At 27.6% G+C, this 25838-nt stretch overlaps 5 protein-coding genes and 1 long non-coding RNA gene across 9 annotated transcripts; 4 read left to right on the forward strand and 2 right to left on the reverse strand.

The window, feature by feature from the left end:
* The first annotated feature begins 129 nt into the window (after positions 1-129).
* LOC123260435 (ABC transporter G family member 8) lies at positions 130-9069 on the forward strand. 4 transcript variants are annotated; one of them, XM_044721534.1, is made up of 6 exons: positions 130-202; positions 4803-4927; positions 5929-6708; positions 6837-7342; positions 7450-7916; positions 7986-9069. In XM_044721534.1, exons 2-6 carry the CDS (start codon positions 4815-4817, stop codon positions 8580-8582), a joined length of 2463 nt encoding a protein of 820 aa, XP_044577469.1. In that variant the 5' UTR covers positions 130-202; positions 4803-4814; the 3' UTR covers positions 8583-9069. The 4 variants fall into 4 exon arrangements, with proteins under 4 accessions (XP_044577469.1, XP_044577470.1, XP_044577468.1 ...); XM_044721535.1 differs by having other exon boundaries at positions 157-237; XM_044721533.1 differs by lacking the exon at positions 130-202 and adding an exon at positions 839-977.
* LOC123260437 (NADH dehydrogenase [ubiquinone] 1 alpha subcomplex assembly factor 3) lies at positions 9067-10195 on the reverse strand. Its single transcript, XM_044721538.1, has 3 exons — positions 10006-10195; positions 9793-9925; positions 9067-9567 (listed from the first exon to the last, which is right to left on the reverse strand). Exons 1-3 carry the CDS (start codon positions 10056-10058, stop codon positions 9154-9156), a joined length of 600 nt encoding a protein of 199 aa, XP_044577473.1. The 5' UTR covers positions 10059-10195; the 3' UTR covers positions 9067-9153.
* A 2085-nt stretch (positions 10196-12280) lies between these two features.
* LOC123260994 (GRB2-associated-binding protein 2) lies at positions 12281-15664 on the forward strand. Its single transcript, XM_044722416.1, has 6 exons — positions 12281-12702; positions 12813-12941; positions 13143-13323; positions 13617-14627; positions 14711-14850; positions 14933-15664. Exons 1-6 carry the CDS (start codon positions 12622-12624, stop codon positions 15173-15175), a joined length of 1785 nt encoding a protein of 594 aa, XP_044578351.1. The 5' UTR covers positions 12281-12621; the 3' UTR covers positions 15176-15664.
* Positions 15665-17713: 2049 nt separating this feature from the next.
* LOC123261936 (N-acetylglucosaminyl-phosphatidylinositol de-N-acetylase) lies at positions 17714-19716 on the forward strand. The gene is made up of 5 exons (XM_044723835.1): positions 17714-18255; positions 18365-18446; positions 18972-19168; positions 19243-19373; positions 19446-19716. Exons 1-5 carry the CDS (start codon positions 17943-17945, stop codon positions 19584-19586), a joined length of 864 nt encoding a protein of 287 aa, XP_044579770.1. The 5' UTR covers positions 17714-17942; the 3' UTR covers positions 19587-19716.
* Positions 19717-21463: 1747 nt separating this feature from the next.
* LOC123261935 (neuronal membrane glycoprotein M6-a) lies at positions 21464-24500 on the reverse strand. Its single transcript, XM_044723834.1, has 6 exons — positions 24338-24500; positions 23961-24097; positions 23179-23361; positions 22937-23087; positions 22435-22851; positions 21464-22370 (listed from the first exon to the last, which is right to left on the reverse strand). The coding sequence occupies exons 1-5, from the start codon at positions 24483-24485 to the stop codon at positions 22535-22537; spliced, it is 936 nt and encodes a 311-aa protein (XP_044579769.1). The 5' UTR covers positions 24486-24500; the 3' UTR covers positions 21464-22370; positions 22435-22534.
* Positions 24501-24962: 462 nt separating this feature from the next.
* On the forward strand, positions 24963-25690 carry LOC123261937. Its single transcript, XR_006508810.1, has 2 exons — positions 24963-25077; positions 25231-25690. It is a non-coding gene; the product is annotated as an uncharacterized LOC123261937 (long non-coding RNA).
* Positions 25691-25838: the final 148 nt, after the last annotated feature.

Raw genomic sequence — 25838 nt, forward strand, 5'->3', positions numbered from 1 at the left:
AAGTTTGTTAAAATTAAACTAAACGGTGTAGTGGCGATGCGACGATTTGTGTCGGTGGGGAAGTGAATCCAAAGATACCTTGAAATACAGGAGAACGCTGGATAAAACTAAAACTTTAACACTATACTCTTTCAGCTCTTGTAAGCAGCACCGTGTGGCTCACCATAGCACACCGTGGTTCTCCAGCAGTAATACCAAAGAGGTGAATGTCTTCCCTTATTAAAAAACGTACAACAGGTAGGGGAATTTACAAAGGTAGAGGTACACAGGATTCGTGGTAGGATTGTAGTCTGTGGGTATTTGTAGCGGTGATGGTTGAAAGGAAGGAGGAGTAGTGAGTAGTAAAGAATTTAAAGTGCATTGGTAAAAGAGAGCCAGAGAATAGAAGAGTTTATTGTTATTATTATTACTATCATCATCATCATTATTATTATTATTATTGTCATTATAGGTGTATGTGTTTTATACATCTACACCGTACATTTAGTTAAGTTACTTTGGCTGGTATGGTCTTTGGTCCTGTGTTAGTTTCACTGGGTACCATACCTTGAAGCCATCGACTTTCCGTGGCAGTGCGTGGCAACGTTCTGACTTTAGAGTTGGAAAAAATCGCTGATTCCTGAAATTAACTTTAAAAATTTCAGGCTTTTACGTGCTTTTAATAATGTTACGATTTATTAACAGTTTTTAAAATTAATTTTACTCACCCTAAACATAATTTACTTAACTTATCCAGTGTATTGATAAAAATTAACTTAAAAGCAAAATATAATGCGCGAATTTTAAGTTAATTTCTGAAAGTAAGCGTTGGCGATCGCAAGTTCTCATTTATTAGTTAATAATTCAAACATATACGCATTCAATGCACGAGAAGCTATGAAGGCTCACTTTTGCCGGTGTTTTATTTAATGAGATGAGAATAGTGTGATTATCATTATCGTTATTTTTTATTATTATTGTTACAATACTTTCATTGGGTGAGTCATATTTATTCATTCACCAATTGTTTAATAAGTTATTACGATAACATAATATATTTAAATTGATTAGTTGTTAAGTTTTTAAAATCTTAAGTGGTAAATTATTATTTTATGTATTTAATTTATGGATGATTTTTATCTTGCATTACCAGGAGTATATTGTTCATCGTTGGGTCATTTCGTTGTGGTTGCTTGATTCTGGAAAAATAATTCAGTAGTCTACGCCGTTATATATACATATATAAAAAAAGTTTTAGTAATTGAAGATATATTAGAGTACTTTTTGCAACCAACTTACGTGCCATGACACAGGAAGAGACCCTCGCCTTTTAATTACAACTAATTGTAAATCTTTCTAAACAATTCTTTTGAATAATATCACACGACGGGTATTGTATATCTTCTGTATTAACACTTAACCGGGAATCGATATCCGCTGGATATATCATGTATCAAGATCACGTTCATGTATTGATACTGGATACTTTTTCTCTTCACTTTTTTTTATTTTTTATTATTTATGTCAGATGTATAATTATTATTAATAATAATTATTATTTTATAGTATAAATAATTTATTGAACAATAAATACTTAGAAGTGGAATTTTTAGTTGAAGAATTTAAAAATTTATGAGGGGCGTTTGAATATACGCGATAGGGCGTTGAAGACATACAGTGACCTTCATGCAAGTGTACGGCTATTTGCAATTCAGATAACGTTTAGATTAATAGTGAATATGAATTATCATTTATAATTATCATAATATTGTAATAATAGTTAGTATTGATAATTACTTCTACTTAAAGCACTTGACGAGTAGTTTAGAAATTATTCTGAATGAAGTGTAAAGTATATATTATTTGAAGTAATTATTTAGTCGCTCTAATTTATGAATTAACTTTAAGTGATATGTACGACGCGTAAAAGAGAGATTTATTTCGCTATGTGATTTTTACGAATAGTTTCCACGATTTCTAAGAAATATAATGGAATTTCTTGGAATTTCCAAGAATTAGGGTCACCATAGCATGGAGTAATTTCTGCATAAGAGCTAAGCACGTGTACTTGTGATTAATTTTTCTTAAACTATTTAGTTAAGTTGAAATTTGTTTATAATATAAATGCATGGAAACCGGTGCGTGGGACTTTTCTTCGCGTGTTTATAAGTAAACGACATCTTATTATATTATTATAGAGAAATTGAATATATATTATGATAAATTCTAATGTAAATGCCCAAAAGAAAATGAAACTTGAATGTACAGCAAACGATAATAATTGCGTTTCTTCATTTTAACAATAAGTGATAATTTTATCAAATTAAAGATAACATTATTCTTTTGTTTTCAAATGATATAACTTCATGAAGCTCAAGGGTTAATTGTAATAAAAAATTTAAATATGCATTTATGTTAATTTGAAAGTGAAATGTAATTTGTAATTTTATAATCTTATTTAAGTTGCTAAGTTTATTTTTGTTAAAGAAAGTATATTCTAATTATGTATTATATAAAATTTTATTCTGCATAATTATTTTTAATCGATTAAATAGTTTTATTAAAATATTGTATTGCCCCATTAAAAATATATTTTAACGGTACTTAAACTTTTTGTAAAAAATTAATTAGAAAAAAAATCAGTGAACTGTCAACAACTTTTCCAATAATATTTTTAATTACATATAATTCAAAGAAATAATTCGTAAATATTTTATGTTCCAATTGGTTCCACAAGAAATGTCATTTAATAGTATGTTAATTTGATATTAAGTATGTTAATTTTACAGTTGTTTTCTCATATAAAAATAGTGAAGGCTACTATCAAGAAAGACCCATGTTACTTTTCCGTTGCATATGCATTTTACCGGTGCTCCTAGTCTACTGAGGCACACAGAATTACTGTAATTGAGTGACTAGAGAATAAGTATCAATGGTTTCTTTTTTTTTCTAAAAAAGTAAAATACTTAATGACTTATATTCATGTAGATATACGTTATGTTTATGATACGTTCTGAGATTCCAGACGCCACAAGGTAACGGTATCGTGATATTCACATAGTTTCAGAAACACGTTTCCGGATTCTATTTATATTTTTATTCAATATATGCCATATTCTTGGTATGCTATGTGTAATGAAGAAAAAAAATTTAAATGACAATTAGAAAGTCTTAGCTTTTATTTCGAGTATACATATATCAGCTGTGAATATATACTACTATTGTATACTTTTTTAACTTGATGATTAAACACGTGCGGGTAGAAGTTTGTTTTACTTTTTTTTTTTATCTCGGCAGGTGTTGAATTAGTTTCGTTTATATTTCGACCTATTTATATTATTTATTTTACATTGTCTATCAAAGATGTCTCTTTTAAAATCTATTTCATAACACTCTTATTGTTATTCATCAGCAATTTGATAATATGAATATTAAGAATTTTGATTATTTATGAAAATAAAGTTAATAGCCGATATCTAAAAATTTTTATGATTTTTTTATTAAAAAATTATTACACAAAAATAAAAAAAAATTTTTTTCATTTGTTAAAAACTTCAAAAACTATAAGTGCAATTTTTTAAAAATATTTTTTAGCTAGAATTTATGAAATTAAAGTTAGCCGACATTTAAAAATTTTTATGATTTTTTTTATTAAAGAATTATTAAAAAAAAATAGAAAAAAAAATTTTCATTTGTTAAAAACTTCGAAAACTATAAGTGCAATTTTTTAGTTATAATTTAATAAATTAAGCAAAATAAAAAAATCAAAAATGTCGGCTAACTTCAATGTTATGATTATTTAACTGACTTTGTAAAATTGTTTGTAAAGAAATGAAAAAAAAAACTGATGGTGAAATTTATGAAACATAAAAAATGAAAAATAAAAAAAAATTCAGGTATACATGACACCTTGACATACTCCTGTTCTTAACACATGTGCAGATCAGCATTTTTACCTTGAAAATGATGATCTTCATATCATATTCCGATTGCTTCACCCGCATACTTGTTTATGCCTCATCAGCTATCGCATAATTGTTTTTTATAGAAAATTTTATTAATACAAATTAAATAAAATGAGTATATTTTCTTAGATTAACGATGCGCAGCTATTAAAATCAACAGTAATGAACAGCTGCTGACGATGATTTTTAGGCCATTCACAAAAAACCGTTAAGTGAGATGCTGTGAGGAATTTCATCGTCATTTTTTTTAACTTTATTTACAATTTCTTTCTTCGTATTGTAAACACGTGTCACGTGAATAGTATTATTTTTTACAAGCTATTTAATCTTTTTTTTTTTTTAAATAAAAAATAAATGATTTCATCGAGTGTGAAAAAGTCAGGTGGATGAGTAAGTTGATTTATCTTTTAAGTATAAATGAATTCTTCCGGTTGACTTAATTGTAAAGGAAGAGAAATAAAAATAGTTAAGCATTAATACCCAGGTGGTCTTTTTTGTTAAAAATATTTGAGTGAAAAATTTCAAACAGGTACTCGGAAAACGTGTTTGCAAATCGTTCTGGAATGTCGGCTAGTAAATTTGCAACTAGAAATTCATGATTTAAGTTCGATAGCATTATATTCACTATCTAGGATAGTATAGTAAAAGAAGCTCGGTATTGCAGTAATTTTTCCTGTTATTCATATCCTTTAACATTTTATTTTATCTCTTCGATGTTAACCAGCTACATTTTTATTGATGTATTCAAATAAAACAAAGTTACATTTGAAATGCAAATTTAACTTGTTCTCTTCTTCAATAATTCTTTTTTAAACATTTAAAACATTAAAAAGTAATTTAAGATTTTTTTATTCCAAGTAATCCGAGACAATGACATCGGAGGCTTGGGAACTCGAAAGAAGATACTCAGTCCCTGGAGTACTTGATACACGAGGACTTGAACCACCAGCAAGTGAAGATCTTCATGCCTGGTCAATCTACAGGTATGAAAATTTGAAATCAATATGAGTGATTCTCTGGATGATTCTCTAAGGATGTTTTTCGCTGTCCCAGGCATTTTTTTATTGGAAAAATTGTTATTTTGTTACTAAAAAAAATTTGTTATGAAAGTAAAAAAAACATTTCTATTTAGAGCATTGAAAACTAAAATGAAATAAATTTTGGTTTTTTTGCTATAAATTCGTAAACCACTGAAATAACAGTCCTCTGGGCTGTCCCATTCGCAAAATTAAAGCTTTAAGATTAAATTTTAAATTATTCGTCCATAATATATAATTTGGTCCATAATTTTATAAACTTAATTAGTTAACTAACAATCTTCTTCAATAAAAAGTACCGAAAATTAATTGGTTTCATTAAATTCATTAAACCAAAGTTTGTCCCAGGCATTTTAAGAACAGTCCCCTGCCAGAAGTTCAGAGTCAAAAAAAAAATCCAGCATGTTATTTTACCTTTTGTAAGGCTTATAAGGATCTAACTAGCCTTAAGTTAATAACCATAGGGCTGTTAGCGCTTTATCGCCATTTTATTTAGTGTCAAAACACCGTTTGCGCTGAATATATGTGTCTGGGCCACTTCAAAACTCAGTCCCCTGGCAACTATTTTTATTTATAAAATTGGATTCATAAGTCTTAATATTATTCCAATTAATGTAAACATTCATTGAGAACTTGAAAAGTTGAATGCATTGAAATAGTTTGCTTGATTTTTCTCAATTTGATAAAAAAAAAAAACAGTTCCCTGGCAAACAGTCCCCTGTCATGTTATATGGCAAAAGACACACAAATATCGAAAAAACAAAAATTTATTTGGCTGTTTATTTATTATCATTAAGCTGATAGTTTTGTAGTCCTTGTTAATTTTTTTTCTAATAAAGTCAAAAATAATTTGGTCGGACAATTTTGTACAGATTTAAGACGTCCTTACAGAGAATCATCCATATATGTAAAAAATATTATAATTAATTATTTTTATTTTAATGTAGACAAAATTTAAACTCTGACTTTACGGATTCGGCTCTTGGTTCAGCCGAAAAATCACCTCTGCCTTACGGTAATTTTCAACTTCGTGATTCGACGGTGCAAAGTATTCTCAGACATCCACGGTATGGACCCAAAAGCCCATTGGCAAACAATTCATACACTTATTTAAAATTTGGACTGCCACGCGTACTTCCCCCTTCGCGAGCTAAAGATGGCTCCAGTGGATATGACTCCAGTGAAGAAGGTAGAAAAGTATCTCACAGTGGACTGCCACCACAATCAAGCTCTGCCATGAGATCTGCTCGAAGTGATCCTGATTTCCGACAGGTTCATGTGGCGCCTCGGGAACAAGCTCACTCTCAATTGATAGTAAAAGATCATCCAAGACTGAGAAGTGTAAGTGAAGCTAATCTTTTACAAACTGGACGACCAAATAGACGTCACAGTATAGCGCCAATTGATCCAGGATATGGACAAGCAGTGTTGGGAGGCCCAGTACCAAGTCATTCAGGACTTGAAAGCTACTTAGGTGCAGGATTAAGAAGAATCCCATCACTCCAGCATCCTCATCTACAATTACGTGAACTAGAATTATCTATATCTGATAATTTGCCGTTACTTCGCGGTATAACACTTGAGGCTGGTGCTACAGATGTACTTGCAGTTATGGCAACAACTGAAAAAGAGGGTACAGCTATTATTGAAGCGATTTCAGGTAAACGCAAGATAAAACGTGGAGATATTTTATTGAATGGGCGACCAGTGACCTCGCGTGCTCTCAGGTAATTAATTTAAGTAGTATAATACAACTATGTAATATCTATTGCGTAGTATAGAATTCAATGAAATAATTATGTTATATCAATTGAATTTTTTAATTCATTGTCACATTTTTTTTCCTTTTTTAAAGATCAAGAGTCGCTTATTTACCAGCAGAATGCTGTTTAAGTCCTGGTTTGACGGCACAACAGGTTCTCAGCTTTTATATGTGTCTTAAAGGCGGTTCTAGGACATCTGATATGGAAATCGAAGCAGTATTACAAGAGTTGGGACTAGAAGCTACTAAACACTGTTTAGTTAATTCATTAACGACCTCCGAAGCAAGAAGACTATCGTTGGCTTGTCGATTGCTTCAAGATGCACATATACTGACCCTTGATAGACCCACACATGGCCTTGATATTTTTGATGCTTTTTTTCTGGTCGAGTACTTGAGACACTGGGCAACTAGAGGACAAAGGCTTGTTGTTTTGACATTACATCCGCCGACTTATGAAATACTCACAATGGTTTCCCGAGTTGCTCTTACCTCCGGCGGTAGAATAATGTACTCTGGTCCGAGAAGAGATATGTTGCCTTACTTTGCGCTGGCCGAGTTTCCTTGTCCACCTTTCAAAAATCCATCAGATTACTATCGTAAGTTTATTCTTTTTTTTTTTTTTTTTTTAAGTTTTTAATTTAAATATTAGTCAATAAATTTATAATAATACAATAATAAATGCTTTAAAATCTCGTTTTCACAGTTGACTTAGTAACGCTAGATGATTTATCAGCGGAAGCAATGCTGGAATCATCGCAAAGAATAGATCACCTTGCAGAGCTAGCAAGGTCAAGATTACCAATCCTGAGTGATCCAAGTCCGCCTGGGGCACTACCACCTGTTATATACGATGCCAATGTATTTGTTCAAATATATGCTTTGCTTTTAAAAACTCTCATATACAGCCAACCATGGACAATGACGAGACTTATTCAAAAAATAGTTGTAGCTGCATCATTGAGTATTATCCTCGGTGCGATATTTTGGAATGTCGCTGCAGATAGTAATTTGCATTTAAGAGATAGAATAGGATTATATTACTCCAGTTTTGGAATTTTTTTCTGGCCTCTTGGTTTAATAGGAATTTGTGAAGTTGTCAATGCACGACCCAACGTTGAAAGTGATATAAAACATGGTCTCTACGGACGTTTTATCTACATTATAATAGAGGTAATTATTAAAAATAAATAAATTAGAAAATTAATATTGATTCATTATTAATTAATTTTTTTTTTTCAGCTTATTTGTAGTGTTCCTTCGTGGTGCCTTGTTTACGTAACATATCTAATTCCTGCTTTTGCAATGGCTGGACTTCATGAAACGCTCAATGATAGTTTTACATCCCTTTGGAATTATCTTGCTTATGGATTACTGTATATTATGTTACAACATTTAATATGCACATTTTTTGCTCATATCTGCAAATGGAGTGGAGTTGCAGCATTAATATCTGGCGTAATAATTGGTGAAATAACCTTAGGCGGTGGTGTAACATTACACTTGGAAAATTTACCACTTTGGTATCAAAAACTTAGTCCTATGGAGTGGGTACTATCTGTTTTATTACCAGAGATTCATAGTTCAGAAATACTTAATAAGTTAGCGAATTGTAAAGCTAAACAAGTTCAACGACAAGACATTATTGTACAAGCACCTTGCGAACCACCTGACGGAGCGGCTGCTTTAAGAGAAATAGCTCTTAATACTGTTAACAATTTAACTAGTATTGAATTAGGTATTGGAGTTGGTATCATAGGATTATTAATCATCATTGGATTTATGTTGATACGCTACACGACGATAAAAAGACCTCGAAGCGCTCCTAATAAGCCGTAGATAATATATATTTTTGTTTTTAGCCTGTTTGTAATGTTAAATAGGTTTTTTGTATATTAGTATTTTTATAGTAAGAAATAATTATGTGCCACATTAGCTATATATATTATATAAAGTTCATCTTATACAATAGTGGTGCAATAAATGAATAATCAACTTTTATCAATGTCTATTTAAATGCGATATTTATAAACAATAACTATTGTTTACAAATTTGCAATATAGGCGTATAAAAATGATTTAAAATTGTAATGGAATATTATTAAATATCATTAAAATTTTTTTACTATAGCTTTAAATAAATAGTATTTTTAAACTAAGCTTTTAACGAATTAAAGAGAAATTTTTTATTTAAAAAAATCATCGCATTAATTTTAAGTCTGAATTAAATTACTATTAAAAAGTTTATAGTTTGAATTATTTAATTAAACGACATAATGGGATTGTTTTCCGAAATTTGCAAATAAAAATAAAGTCAGTTGTATAAGTTATTTACATTTTCCTTTAATTAAGCTAGAGTTTACATTAGTTATTAAAAAAAAAAAAAATAAAAAAAGAAAGAAATACTTTTTTAATCAACTCCTTTTTCAGGTATTCTGAATGCCCGTCGGATAGCAACGTCGTCAATTAACTGAGTATCGTGCCTCTCAAGAACTCTTGGTGGCAAGAATGCACCCACAACATACCTTTTTTCAGCGTTTAGGAAATTAAATGTCGTACAAGCTTTTATAATTGGTAAAACTTCCATGTTGATATTTAACTCTTTGATAATTTTACAAAAATCCTTAATGAATGGAGCATCACGGGGGTAGTTATCATCTAAACCAAGTATTATGATATCTGGTCTTGGTATTATTGTTTTAAATAGTGTTAATGAATCTTTATGAATATCGCTTGCGGATCCAATACCCCATCCAATCGCGGTTCTTGGAAATAGTATCATCGCTCCTAACACAGTAATACCAATATTTAATTTGAATCCGACCTGTAACAAACAAATAATTCGTTTTTTAATGTATTGACTTAACTATCACTCAAAAAAATAAATTTATGAAAATATAAATAATTAGACAAGTTAAAAAATATTTTAGATTATGAAGAAAATAATCTTTAATTTACTGTGGCTCCTTTTTAAGAACCTCAATAAATAAAAAAATAAATGAGTTAGTATATAGGTCTAATTAAAAATAGTGAAAATTATAAAACTTACACAACTAACACCATCAATCATTAAACCATACTCAGGGTCTTTATTCAAAATTGTAACTGTTGTTTTGCCTTCTCCTTCATATGCACCTTTGTGCATCGACATAAGTCTGTTTAATACTACAAATTTACATTGCCTGTAATGAAAAAAAATATTTATTATTAAAACGAATTTTTAATGTTTATTATTAGTTATTTGAAACGAATGAATAATTACTCTGATAATTTATTTCTATACACAGAAAGTTGACGGTAAATTAGACTAGTCATTTTTATAATTATTTATTTTAACATTAACTAATCAAATAATGAATGTTATTATTTTATTTATTTTATGTGTACTTCATGATCTAAAGAGTATTTAAATTGAAAATTACACCATCGAGGTTAAGTTTTACAGCATATAAAAAATATGGAGACACACGCTGATAGAGGCGAAGATAACCGATCTAGCTCGAATGGAAAACGATTCGTGTATTTTATATACCTCGCGTAAAAGCTTACGATTTTTAAAAATAAATTTCATTCAAAATACAGGGAAAAACTATCATTAAATTTTAGTATTGTGAACTACATATTGAATTTTTACAAATAATTATAATTGAATAAGACATATATTTAAATAAAAATTTATTACTTTATGACTTGATGGACTCAGTGATAAAGTTGAAAAATTGATGAATATATCTTTTGAATTAAGGATATCTATTTATGAAAAGTATAATACTCAGGACTGTATAAAAAAACATAGTATATAAGTTGTAACGTCCACGTTTTCAAAAATTATATAAATAAATAATTTATTTGTCCCCGGCTCGAAATTTGCTCGCCGGAGTCCAGGGTCATAAACGGGGATTACATTATCAATAACAAAATATAAACAAAACACTTCATTTTAAATAAATCAAAGAAAAAGGGAAACCTCTTTATTGGCCTGATCATGTTAATAAACGATATAAACAATATAAACAAATTAAACAATATAAACAATATATTAGAACACTCTTTTCACACATTAATTTCACACAATTAATTTCTATATATTATACATATTATAAAAAAAAAATTTTGAATTTTTATCGACTTACATATCATTTAAAAGATTTAGATCTAAAATTACAACCTGAAAAATTTAAATCAAAGGTCAGTTGTTTTTCGTTTTCGAAAAATTTTTCGAAACTGGACTTCCTATAGCCACCACCACTCAATTTCTCGATGTGTTATGGTCAAAAAACAATAAGTGGGGTCAAGATTTAAAGCAATTACAAATTATGAAAAAAATAAAAAAAATAAACGTTTACGTACACTGTAGAGTTATTTATTTATGAACTAAGTTATTTTATGTAGACTGAAAAATAGTAATACTACAAATAAAAATAAGTTCCTTCTGTAGTAATAGATACACGTGCACATTCATATCATCAAAAATGATACACTAGGGATGGGCGATATACATCGATGTTTCGACTATCGATGTTTTTTCCGGGAAACATCGATTTTTTTGGTCGATTTTTTTTGGAATCGAAACATCGATGGTCGATGTAGAATAATGAACCATGGACATCGAAATAAATTTCTACTAGAAATTTTTTAGCGCGCGCTAAAAATTAAAAAAAAAATCTGAAAATACCGAAAAAATCGTAAAATTACAGTTATAAATATGGGAAAAAATCTATTAAACACAATTATTAATGACTTGCAAGTGCATTTTCATAGCTGGAATATGATCTTAGAATTCAAAAATAACGAAATAACCATATTTTCGAATTTCAGACTGTCGTTCGATTGTATCGAATTTTTTTAAGCTTTAAATGACCTACACAGTGTTTAATAGTTTTTTTCTCTTATTTATAACTTTAATTTTCCCGATTTTTTTGGTTTTTGAGATTTTTTTGAATTTTAATCATACTCAATCTGAATCCAAAAAATTTTTTTATTCTGATAATTTCGATTTTTCATGATTTATTGTCATTTTTTTTAGTTTTTTGCTATTTTTTCAAATTTTAACGGCTCAACGGGCTAATTATCGTTCAAATTCAGATTCAGTTAATTGAAATATATAAAAATCATGCTTGATCTAGGTCCACAAAATTTTATTCATCGCTGTGGCTGCAGTTTTTCGCAATTTTTTGCCTTATTTAGGGTTTTTTGGATTTTAGTCAAAATTTTGAGGGTGTACGGGCAATAATAATTAAAATAATTAAAAATTATTTCTTTTTACGCCAAATTAGGTTATAAGCATAATTTTTTCGAATTTTCGCGCGCATTTTCAACATCGATGTCTACAATCGATGTTTTTGTCAAATCATCGATGGTTCGATGGTGAAAAATTTCGAAAATCGATAGTCCGATATCGATTTTTTTTGCTAACATCGCCCATCCCTATGATACACCATTCTGTCATTTAAAAAATGGCGCGTGAAGTACAGATGGCGTTGTAATAAGCTAAAAATAAAAAAGTAAAAATATATCTTTTGTATATGCCTGACGGTGTCGCTCTGATTCGCTGTTTTGACTTTTTTTATTTTCACATAAAAGATTGAGCATGTTGGAGCTTTTTTGTATCATTAAACGACATTAAACGTTCCCCAAATGGGAAAAATAAATTATCTTGACTGTGAATACTGTTCACCATATTACGATAAAGTTAATATACATTGTTGGGCGTGTATATTATTTTTGTTAACAATGAGTTTGTTGGTATGCGTTGGACAAAAATAGATAAACGTTATGGTGTTCAGTGTAATGACGTATACACAATCAATTGGGTATTCACAGGCTAAAGGACAAGATACGGGTCAAATTTAATGCAAGTGAGTAATCAAAAGCGGGTATGGAAGTGCTCAAAACATCCCAAGAAATAGTGCACGAGGGATGGCTAATTAAATCGCCACCTACTAAACTTTGGCGAGCGGTAATTATCTTATTATGTGTACTTTTTTTTTTTATTATACTCGCATTTATCCGTATCATGCAATTAGAGTTGAACTAATTATACATATATTGCTTTTTTTTACTCCTCAGAGGTGGAGAAAACGATGGTTTGCTCTTCGTCATAGCGGTGAATTGCCAGGACAATATTTTTTAGAATATTATACAGATAAGAGATGTCGAAAACTCAAAGGGCACATCGATCTTGATCAGTGTGAACAGGTAATTATAGCAAATCATTCATATCGTAAGTATGAGTATAGTTTATAATTTAAATGACCAAAGTTCAGATTTAATATAAAAAAATAAGGTAAAAAATTTGTTTGTACAATGCAAAAGACATCTTTTCAAGTTAACCATGACTTCTATTATTTTTATGGTGATTTTATATTACGTTTTTTTACTATCATAATGTTACATTAGGTTGATGCCGGTTTACGATTTGAAAATCGCAAACAAAAATATCAATATATGTTCAACGTGAAAACACCAAAGAGGATTTATTATTTGGTGGCTGAGAGTGAATCAGATATGAATAAATGGGTAGATGCAATATGTCAAGTCTGTGGATTAAAAGCATATACTCAGGATGAAGAACAACAACGTATGAAATTCATAATTAAATTTAATATAGGGTAGAAATACCGTTTTTGGCCACCTTAGCACCGTTTTTGGCCAGTTAACATTTGAATTAATTTATAAAAAATTATAATATAATCATATTTTTGTTTAGTTTTAAAAAATTTATACTAAAACAAATTGAGTTTGTAATGGTTTATTAATATAAATTTATTTCTATTGTTTATTTGAACAATAAATGGCCATAAACGATACTTCTACCCTATAATTAATCAACAAGTTTATTATTTGTATTAATAATCAAAATTGACTTTTTAGTATTCCACTTTGAGTCTCAAGAATCACCGCCCATATCACCTACAAGTACCATATCAGGCCCTTACATTCCCATCAGTGAATGTATTTCCGGTCGACGTTTAAATGATACTAGCTCTCTAAGTTCAGCTATAAGTCATGGTCCTGAACATTACGACGCTCCTCGGAGACTCGCTCCATCTCCATCAAGATCACCAATTACAACAGATGCAGAAAGTGTTTTCACTGATGACGAATGGACAACACCGATTCCGAGTGTCAATTGGGAAACTTTTCCCTCTTCTGGTGATTCAAAACTTTCTCAGAATTTGAGTGATCCAAAAATTTGTTCATGGAGTGTGAGCAAACGTTTTGGTAAATTTAAAATTGTTGATTCCGCCATACCTACAGCTGATGAGTCAGTTCGGGCTCCACCACGACCACCAAAACCATCTCACATGACATTAGAAAATATTGGACATAATTATTTGAACTTAGATGGTGCTACTGAAAGTTCTAAACCAACAACACCAGCGACACCCGCACCATCGACACCAGCAACTGCAATAATCTCTGATGAAACATATGATTTTCCGCGCTCTCATCAAATAGGTACTTCAAGTGTAACTAGTACTGATACCTCTACAACCGGGCGGACACCTAGGCATTGTTATAGTAATGCTGCACCATCTTCTGTTGACGATCGTATATTTAGATATGATTTTAATGATGATGAACCATCCAGTCCTCGTTCTGAGAGCTCAACCACTGCAACTTATTCTAATTTGCCAAGTCCACTAATAAGAGATTCTTCGAGTAGTGTATCATCAACTGTTGTTCTTCCACCGCCTGTCGTTTATCGAGAATTAAAACCTGGAAGAAAAACGAGTGATACAACTTCTATTATTAGTAATGAACCATCGCCTGGTCCTACTTTATCTGCTCCAGAAATGAGTCCTACTGATCATTTAGCTACTGAACCACCACGCATTAATCGGAAATTGAAACCCCCGCTAACCAAACTCCCTACTAAGGGTGAGACACATATCATACATTTTTAAAAACTATAAATGTATAACTAATAATTTATTGAATTATTTCCTTGTTTACCAAAACAGGACCACTTCAATTGGCTTCACCACCTGGTAAAAATAAATTGCGAGCAGCTCCCAGCCCTACGCCACATGCTCACGGACATAGTACACGACATTGTTCAACATCAGACGAAGATAACAATATTGTGGATGATAAAGAGGAGGTCAGTAAATCATTTTAAAATTATTTATTTCATTTTATAATTGATTAATTTATTTTTTTTTTGTCTTATTTTAACGTAACAGATTTACTATTATCAGGATAATAATACTTTTATACCGGCTTCAAATCGAAGATTAGTAGTTTTACAATACTTAGATCTTGATTTAGAAGCTTCTGAAAGTTTTGCTTCATCAACATTACCGCCGGCTCAATCGCCGCCTAATACTACTGTTTATAAAACTGTGGATTTTTTGAAAACCGATGCCTTTAATCGTACAAGACAACGAGTTGAAGAAGAGAGAAAACGTACTGATGAATTAGCTTAGACTATCTGTCTGTCAAAATAAGCGATGCATAGATTATTTTTGATAAGGTTAATTTAAAAGAGTGTACTGGAGACATTGCATTTGACATCGCATTTTGGATATTTGAGTATCAAAAATAACGTAAAGGTTGACATATTTTAACATTAAAAACATCAATATTTTATGCAAATATAGTGTTCTAATAAAAAATCAGCATTTTTACTGCAATGGGTAGCAATATTTTTTATTAAGAACCAAAAATATAATATTTAAGAATTAGAGAAAACGGTAAATTTTATAAAAACAAGTATATTGTGAGTGTAAAATTTTTTGATTTTAATTACAATGATACATTGGTTTTTTTAGTAAAAAACTGAATTTAGAATTGGAAAAACAAAAAACATTTTACGATTTGTAATCTTGATATAAACATAATTTAGAAATGAGCTGTTTTAAAATAAGAGTATAAATATTAAAAAAAAAAAAAAAAAAAAAAAGAGTTCGTTTCAAGTACAGAAGTAAAGAGTTAAGATGTTGCCGATTTAATGCAAAAAAATTCTGTCGATTATATAAACAATTGTAAAGCTGTGTTTTACGAAATATTTTAACCGTGATAAAGAAATATTTTTTAACTGTAAAAATTGTAACAGAAACTGTGTTATCGAAAAAATATAAGTGTATATTGGATCTTTTCATTGTTATGATGATATTTACGAAATTACTATATACTACAATGGTAAATAACACTATTAAATCAAAGATTATTTCGAATTAATATAAACAAAAATTATTACCTAAATAAATATTGGATCTGAAGATAGAATATATTAATTCTAAATAAAATAAAAATTATCCATAAAAAAATGAAATAATTTTGCAACTATGTCATTGATGGAATATCTTTTTAAAGTGTTTTTAATTATACGAAATGATTTCTTCGAAACTACAAATGACTTTCAAGTTTTTTTTTAATTCTGCAATTATAAATATAACTGACATCTGATATAATTGTAGACACGGGAAGATTTCATAATACGTTAAAAGTAATATCTAAAAGCTGTTTTATTGATATTCAATTGTACACATATGGAGTAATTTTTATAATAACAGTATTGGAGTTTATTCATAATGAAATCATTTGTTGTTCTTTACTTAATGTTATCCAATTAAGTAAAGTAAATTCAATAATTCGTAAATGAAAGGTGATTAAAAAACTATCAAAGTTTTGTATTGTACATATAAATTATAATAGATATTAAATTTGTGTATACGTGCACATATATATGTTTGTATATGTATATTGCATTTATGCATGTGATTTAATAATTCATAAGTAAGTTAATTAATTATTTTCAACTAAAGTAAGGTGAATGATATTGTAGTTAGTTAAAATATAATTAATTATAAAAAATTCTTTAATACATTTTTGATAATGTCAACGATAAAATTATACAATACAATATAATGATATGAGATGGAAATAATATTTTTAAACAATATTTGATGTAGCTGAAAAAAATTTTAACAACTTAATTGAATATATTTAATGATATTTATCATGTCAATTAGAGCATAATGAAGAGAAAAAAAAAATTAATTAAATGTATTATAATTAGTATTTGATGTTACAACTAACACAAAAAAATAATTGAAGTATTTAGTTGTAAAAAGATCTCAAAAGATTGATTCTTCAAATTTAAATTAAAAATAAATATACAGGCAATAATAATCATTTGCAAAATAAACAATTATATATGATATTTTATTATCTTACATTATGATGGTAATTTTGAAGATATATGTAATTAAAAATCATTCATTAATATCTATGCCGAAGTATATTTTAATATAATAAAAATTATATTTATAAGATTCAAGTAAAAAACGCATGTATGTTTGTGACGACAATACGTGGAGTTATACTATGAGTAAAAAATAATTATCTAGGTATGATTTATGATTTTTATTTATAAAATTACTATTTTTGACAATATCAAGATATTTTTAACTAATATGTTTTATAATTTATAAGGTTAGTTTTAATTAAATATTAAGTTTTAAATAATTTCTTTGTTAAAAAACTATACTATTACATATCTAAAGGCCTAATCTGGTCAAACAAATTTGTTGAAGTTTAATAAGTTCGAACTTACTCCAAATATAAATAGTTTTTAAGAATATGTATAAGTATAATTATCAGAAAATATTTTGATTTTTGTAAAATAATAATTTTAAAATGTAATTTTTTAATTGAGATACTTTTTTTTTACTTTACCAATACTAATTATTTTCTTAAGAGATTTTCATAAATTTATCAATAAGTATAACTATTATAAATAATTTTTTGCTCTAATTTATTCAAGAAGTATGGTGCAATTCGAATATTATACAACAAATCAATAAAAACAATATTATAATGCTATAAATGTATGTTGGAATAATTTAGCAATTATTAAGTTAATACTCATATGTAAGTGTCTATTATAAGTAAGTATATACATATATATATATATATATTTACACTTTATATTTATGACGAGTTTGAATTAGTCGATATATAGTGCATAGTTTTTATCATCAGAGCCAAGTGTGTAATCAACTCCTGGTCTGATGTAAAATAACCTACAATATATTTATATATTTGTTATATCTGATTATATATAAAATTAAATGATTGAATTAGCCTCGGATAGTAAAAAAATATTCCCCATTAAAAAAGCAATGACGGTACCAGGTAATTTGTGAAAAAAAACTCAAGGGATCGGTGATATTAAAAAAATAAAAAAAAATGTTTGATATTAAATCACCAACGCGTTTTATCAAAGAACAAATCAATGAAATTGGGCAATGGTGGTCATGGTACATAAGGGAAATAACGTGGCAAATAATAATTACATTGATTGCATATCTCTTGGTTTGCATCCTACTCTATATAATTTTGAAAAGAGTTAATCATCAAGCATGGCAATTACCAGGACCACCATCAAAAATTCTATTTGTAACAGCACATCCTGACGATGAAGTGATGTTTTTTGGACCTATGATTTACTGGCTAAGTAGATTTAAAACTACTAATGTTTACTTATTATGTTTCACTAATGGTACTTATTATTTTGTTAAAATTACTTTTTTTTGTCATTGTTATTGATAATAATATCTGGATTAAATACCAGACAATGTGTCTATCAATATATGTAAGTGTGTTTATAGGTGGACATAAAAGAAGAAAAGAGGAGTTATGGGCTTCTGCTAAAATTATAGGTATACCAGAGGCTAACATCACTATAATAATGTAAGCTTTTATTACATAAAAGTACTATCCGTAATACGGTTTGAAATCATCGCCATCACACCTGCTATTTAGATAAAATAGTTTATGACATTGAAATTAGCGAACACTTGACAATTTTTTGACTTTTTTTGAATAATAAACTAGGTGTAAAAAATTATCTTTAAAAAATTGCACTTATCATTTTTTAGAGCCTCTAAAGATGGAATTTTTTAAATCAATTCTTCTTACTATAATTTATTAGTTAAAAAATTTATAAAAATTATTTGATGTCTCAATTTCAATATCATAATAGTTGTTTATATAAGTTAATTGATTTAACAATATTAAAATTGTTTATAAACTGTTAACAATCTACATTTAGTTGCTTATTACAATCTGTAAAAAGTTGAATAATGTTGTAAAAAAAATACCTAAATAGTAATTATTAATAGCGATGATTTTCAAGAAATACAATTATAAATAATTAATTCAATAAATTACTTGTTTATATACTTAAAAAATAATAATACTATTTAAATTTTGCAGAAATTCAGAGTTACCTGATAATCCCAAAGTACAATGGCCCGGAAGTATTATCTCCGAAAATATTTTACATTATATAGAAACATATAAAATGAATGCTGTAGTTACTTTCGATAAGCGTGGTGTAAGTGGTCATAAAAATCATATTTCATTGTATTATGCCATAGCTTCTTTATGCATAGAAAAGAAAATTCCTTCGTGTAAGTATGCGATTGACAATCAGTACATATATTTACCTACTAAACAATAATATTAATTCATTTTTCTTTTTTAGATTGTAAACTTTATATTCTTGAATCTGTAAATATTTTAAGGAAATATGTACAGCTATTAGACTTGCCGATTAGTTTATTAACGTCTTCCTATTGGTATTTAGTTAATTATGAGCAGCGTCGAACGATACAAGTGAGTAAAGAATTAATAAAATAAAATTCAATTATTAAATAATGAAAATTTTTAAAAAATAAAAATTTTTAGTCTGCAATGAAGGCTCATAAATCTCAATATGTGTGGTTTCGTAAGTTATACATGACATTTTCACGTTATACATTTATAAATACACTTCAAGAAGTAAATGCGTTAGATTTGGAATTTGATCTTCAATACGATGATGACTGATAATTAAATTCTAAAAATAAAACGTGCTTTGTATTTCAATCTTGTACATATAACTACAATAATTACGAATATAATAATTATAATTATGATAATGTAATAAATAATAAACAACTTGTAATATTCACTCGAATATTTGGCTTTATTAATTTTTTCTATAGGTTTGAAGATACAATTTTTCTTAATCATTGTTAAGATTTGACATAAAACAATTGGATCGTTTCATTTAACATTATTAAATTCATTATATAGCTATTATTATTGCAGTAGATAAATTGAGTAATTTTTTTTAATAACTTTTAAATTTAGCAGTTTTTAAACACGCAAAGATATTTATGTGTTATTTAACTTTTATTTAAACTTTACTACATTTGAACGACTTGTAAGATAATCTATCAATATATAACATTTGAAATCTCTAAATAGTTCTATAGATTTTAAAATATGCAATATAGTATGTAAATCTGTTTAAATGTGTATTCTACATTAATAAGAATGAATATTTGTGTGTATTTAAAGCTTTTTTAATTTTTAACATTAAAATTCTCTTTTGAGCTGACATGAATAAAAAGTACTTTATTAGAGTATGTATAATTTGTAATATTTTTTTTAGATACTTTAAGACTTTCTCTGTATCATTAAGTATATAGGTTAATTATTTTTTTTTTAACCATTTTTTTATTATCACTATTAGGCTTTTTTGTAGTTCAATATCGACAATTTGGCACGATAATTTAAAATATTTACTGTGGATTAAAATGAGCATTAATTACTTCTATCAAGAATTTATATTTTAATTATTAAAAATATAAATTTAAAGTTAAAATTTTTTACAGTGAACATTATTTTGTTTTATTAATATAAAAACAATTAAATTACATTTAATCTCTGTACTCGAATCCTAACTTAAATCTTACATTTTGTAATCGGCAGTTTATAAAAAAAATCAAACCAAAACAAATTATATTTATGCATTATACAGTAAAAGTACCACCTCTAATCACTCTTGTACGCTTAATGATCTTATTAATTTCAATTTGATTTATAAAAAAAAAAAAATTATTTATCTATTCCCTTACTATCATTTCACTCTGATTTATAATTTCTGTTTTCGTAAAATCATTCATATAAATAATTTAAACGTGAAGTGGCCACAAACGGTACTTCTACCTGATTTATAAAAATAAACCATTCACAAATAATTTGCTAAATGTTAAACAAAATAGTCACAAAAAAAAATTTACATTAAAAAGTAATCAGGTTTTAATAAACTCTGAAAATATAAAAAAATATGAACAGAAAATTTAAAACTTTAGTACCATATATCGATGTGAAATTTGTTTTAAAGTCTACGAAAATAAATTCTATGAGTAAATGAAATATATAATTATAAAAAATCATCTGTATTGTAAATATACTGAATAAAAAGTATCGCAGTAGTATTTGCACTGTAAATATATAGAAAATAATATAATAATATAATCATGTATATATAATATTGTATATTATTCATAGATAGATGTATAAATATAAAAGAACTATATATAAAACTCGAAAATTTTGTAAATACTTTGAATCATTGTGCTAAACATTTTTTTGATTGTACATATTTTATGTTAATTGATAGAATAGAATAAATAATTTTATTTATATAGGTAAAATTTAATAGGAAGGCTAATATAATTTGACAAAATTTTATGTCCGATTTTACTTCATCTACGATAAATAATTTCATCTCTAGATATATATTTTTAAAATTCAAGCTCTAAAAAAATAATTTTAATTTGTTTTATAAATTTATTTCTTTAATTTCTGATAATTTTGATTTAACCCTTTAATGTTCGGCCTTGAATCCCCACTCTTAATTCGAGTCATATGTCTTTTTCTTTAAGTGAGAGAGCTATAGTCTTTTTCCTAGAGAGGGGGCCAGAAAAATAGTAGAAAGGGACGCATGGACACACTACTACACTAAACCGTCTTTCACACAACCGCATAACGGACTATGATTGGTTCTCTCCCCTAACAGCTCACACTGAGATTCATTGCGCTTCCAGAACATTAAAGGATTAATACTTGCTATTAATTGTTTATTACTCCGATAAAACTAACAAATTATTAGTCTTTACTCCCAATTTCATTATTTATACGAACTAATTTTAATTGAGAGTCAGTAAAATAACGTTTACTTCATTAATAAACGACATATCAATTTACAAATTAGGCATAACTAAAATTTGATGATTTAAATATAAAATAATTTACTACTATACGTACAATTGATACGCGCTTTTTTACAAATTTTCATGCATTATAAAAAATGAATTTTAAATAAAAATTCATTGTACAATTTTAAGTAATTAAATATATAAAATTAAAAAAGTGAATTCAACTAATATAAATTTCTAAATTGTGGAATGTTATAAACAATACACATATAATACTTAGAAATGAATAGGTATGATAAAAAACGTAAATACGTTTAGGATGTAAAATGATTAAAATAATTAATACTATGCTAAACTATATAAAACATCTCATTTAAAGCAGTATGTAAGCAGCCAAAATCCTTAAATAATAAACAAAACAAATATAGATATGTCATAGATTGCTCTTTACATTTTGTAAAGAAATTTGACTGCCAACTGATTTTTTTTTTATTAGAATAATGGACGGCATAAATTTCCCGCAAGATCTTCCAGTTTAAAAATTTAGTATAACGATAGAGTAAGCAATTAACAGTAGACCTCACATTACACAATACAATAAGATATTATGTATATATATATATATATATATATATATATATATATATATATATATATATATATATATATATATATATATATATATCTCTGTGTATATATATACCTATATTTTTTTTTCATTTTTAAGCAGAAGAAATGGGGAGACATTTAATTGGAGCTCAGAGAGAAGATCTCGCGGGCCGTATCCTAGAATCTATCTTTGCTATGATTATGAGAGCTCAAAGTATCCATACCATGTTGAGGAGAATCACCATCGCCGGGGTCTTGTAGGTACTGAAGTTCTTGTAGCTCTTGAAATTTTTCATGATCACGAATGTGTGCATAATTTGCTGATAGACACATTAAATAATGGATAAGGCTAAGTACTACCAATATGGAAGCCACTGTTGCTAAAATAAACATCACTTCAGCTTTCTCAACATAATCTTTGCAGAATAATTTTACTTCCTGTGGTCCACATACTTTCATATCTTCATTCCTCGTATAGTTAGGGAACATAAAACCTAAAATAACTCATTAATTAAGATATGTTTTTATACTTAATTTAATTTAATTAAAAAAAAAAAATTAATGATTGAAAAAACTCACTAAATTGATTAAAGTCAATACAATCGCTATGAGATCCAACACGCGGATTTTCACAAAGACCCCAAAATATTGTGAATACAAATGTCGTAATGACTAAAAATGCAAAAATTAACAGCCAAGCAAATTGGAGTATGTAAGTGATGACCATGAACTAAAAAAATTGTTTAAATTAGCGCATAAAATAGTAAATTATACTTAATGAATATTATCTCTGTATTAATATTGAAAAATGAATTAATTACCACAGCACATGAGATGCGACCACCAACACGTGTACTCCAAGCTCGATAGACTTTGTGTCTTGTTGCTCCCGTTGCAAGACAACCAACGCAAAGTATCATGAATCCTAATGCAGCCATACTCGCACCAATTGATGCAAAAATTAATTGTAATGCTTCAAGCCAGCTAAGTCTCAAGTGGAAAACCTTTAACAAATATTAATCACACGATCAATAAACTAATAAATTAAATTTAAGCCCTAGGGCCATAGAAAATTTTTGTTAATTACAGTGTAACCTCAATATAACGAATTCCTCGATTTAACTTATTTAATTTAAAAATTAATTTAACTTACTTAATTTAAAAATCCCCCAGAACTGCTCATAAGAGTTAATGTAAAATATACCTTTATATTACGAATATATTTTTCAAACAACCTCAATATAACGAAAATTCAATTCACCTTTTTTCGAGTAAAGAATCGAAAAATGAAGATTAAGCTAATATCATTATTTTTAAATCATGTTATTAATTTCCTACGCTTACATTCTATGTTTATATTCTATGCTTATGCATTGATAACGATTTCTATTTTGATTTTCAACTGATTTAAATGTTTTCAAATAATAAATTCTGTGTTTTGATTTAAATGAGTTGTTATTTCCTGATGAAAAAAGTTTTTGTCTGATCATATATAATCATGCATAATGATCTATATATGATTGGATCCCAAAATTGTCCAGGTCTAATTATATATAATCAAGGTTGCACTGTATATTAACTTTATTAAGTAATTATTTAATACCTGATCCATCAATAAAGCGGTCAGTGTAGCTCCCCGGAACATGGTACCGCAAAATATTCCAACACCCAAGCAACACATAATTGTTGCAATGAGTGTTGCATACGGTACTCTGGTCATACAGTCGTTACACATGTTTCCTAAAAAATAATAAAAAATACAGATTTAAATATTAAAACATAAGTCGAGTTATTTCAATTAATTAGCAGTTATTTAAATTTTTTTAAATAGAAACATAAATCCATTAGTAAACAATGCACATGATAAAAGCATGAGTAATAATCTTTGAACGTTGCTTTAACCTAATGAATGAACACGTATACAAGTGCTTCCTCCTCATGAATATAAATAAGCTATTTAATTAGATCTAATAAACTCACTGTAAGGTTTATCATCTAAATATTCATTATGAATACTTCTTTCAGAATATCTATCAACACTAATATTACTAACAGTTCTTTTGTTTAGTGGCATGACAACTGCACCACTATCTGAATAACATCTTCTAAACCTGCTATTTGTTGTCATTGCTTTAGATACAATTACAGTAAATTATACTATAAAATAATTAAAATTTTAAACTTTCACTTTTAAATGATAGTATGACTTTGTTATTTTTTAACATCAAATTTAATAAAAGCCACAAAAAAATATCTGAATCATGACTAACATTAATAATGATATCTAATTGACTCAAGATAAGATTAGATCGCGGAAGAATAAATTCTATATGAGAATTTTATCATCATCACTCCATAATTGTACCAGACATCTTATCACCAGATACTTATTTTTTATTTAATTGAAAGTATAAGTGGGATAATTTATATAAAAAATAATAGACTTACCCATCTTTAATGTATATTGTTGAACAGTGAGTAGTTGGTTACAGGTTATTTGGAATGGGTGTGCTCCTTCTATCAAGTGCGTACTTCAGTGAGATTGTGATTTCACTAACTGTACCTTCAGTTTAACAATTAATCATATAATTGTCGTACACTCAAATGTCTCATAGATATAATATAACATCCCACATAGGCTTGCTTATTAACAGATCCGGTCACGTCACTTTTTTTATATATTTTTTTTACAATTAGATCTTGATGCTTATTTTTATGGAGTAAGAAAAATAATTTTTTTTTTATTTATCTATAACAGATTTTTAATTTTTACTATTATTATTATTATTGTTGCTAGTTATCATTTTTATTGTTATGAATACTGATGAAACAGAATAAATAATTATAAACGATGTTTATTTTATTATTTATAGTTTATTGTTTATTTACGTCAATCTGTGACGTTATGGATACTTTTGAGCGTTATGGAACAAGTGAGTGAATTCAACATGGCGAAAAGGTTATAACGGCTTAGGTTTTTACTTCCAATGTAAATGTACAGGAGTACAGTGGTTTTCTGTACATTGTATGTAACTCTATGGGACAAGTGAAAGGCTCGAGAGAAATAATTTTTTTTTTAATAATGACGATGAGTACTTTATTCTGCACACAGATGAATGAAATAATGTACTCGATATACTTTAATTACACGTATAATATTTAATATCTAATTTTACTATACAGAATTATTTCTGTTAGAAATATGAGTTGTTTGAAAGCAAAAACGTGAGAAGTAAAACAATAATTATGGAAATTGACACAGATTGTTGGATGAGGTCAATGAATTAATTTATTGCAGATGTATTATTTTTATTAAAATATTTATTGAAGTTAGATACTATAAATTCATTTATTTTAATTTACAATACTTCAATTAAATTTATTTAACTACTTTTTAAATTTATAGCGATTAAATATTTATAATTTACATTAAAATATTATAAAAATAATTATTTTAATTATAATTAAATCATTTAGTTAC

Source organism: Cotesia glomerata, linkage group LG3, assembly GCF_020080835.1.
Source record: "Cotesia glomerata isolate CgM1 linkage group LG3, MPM_Cglom_v2.3, whole genome shotgun sequence".
Taxonomy (NCBI): Eukaryota; Metazoa; Arthropoda; class Insecta; order Hymenoptera; family Braconidae; genus Cotesia; species Cotesia glomerata.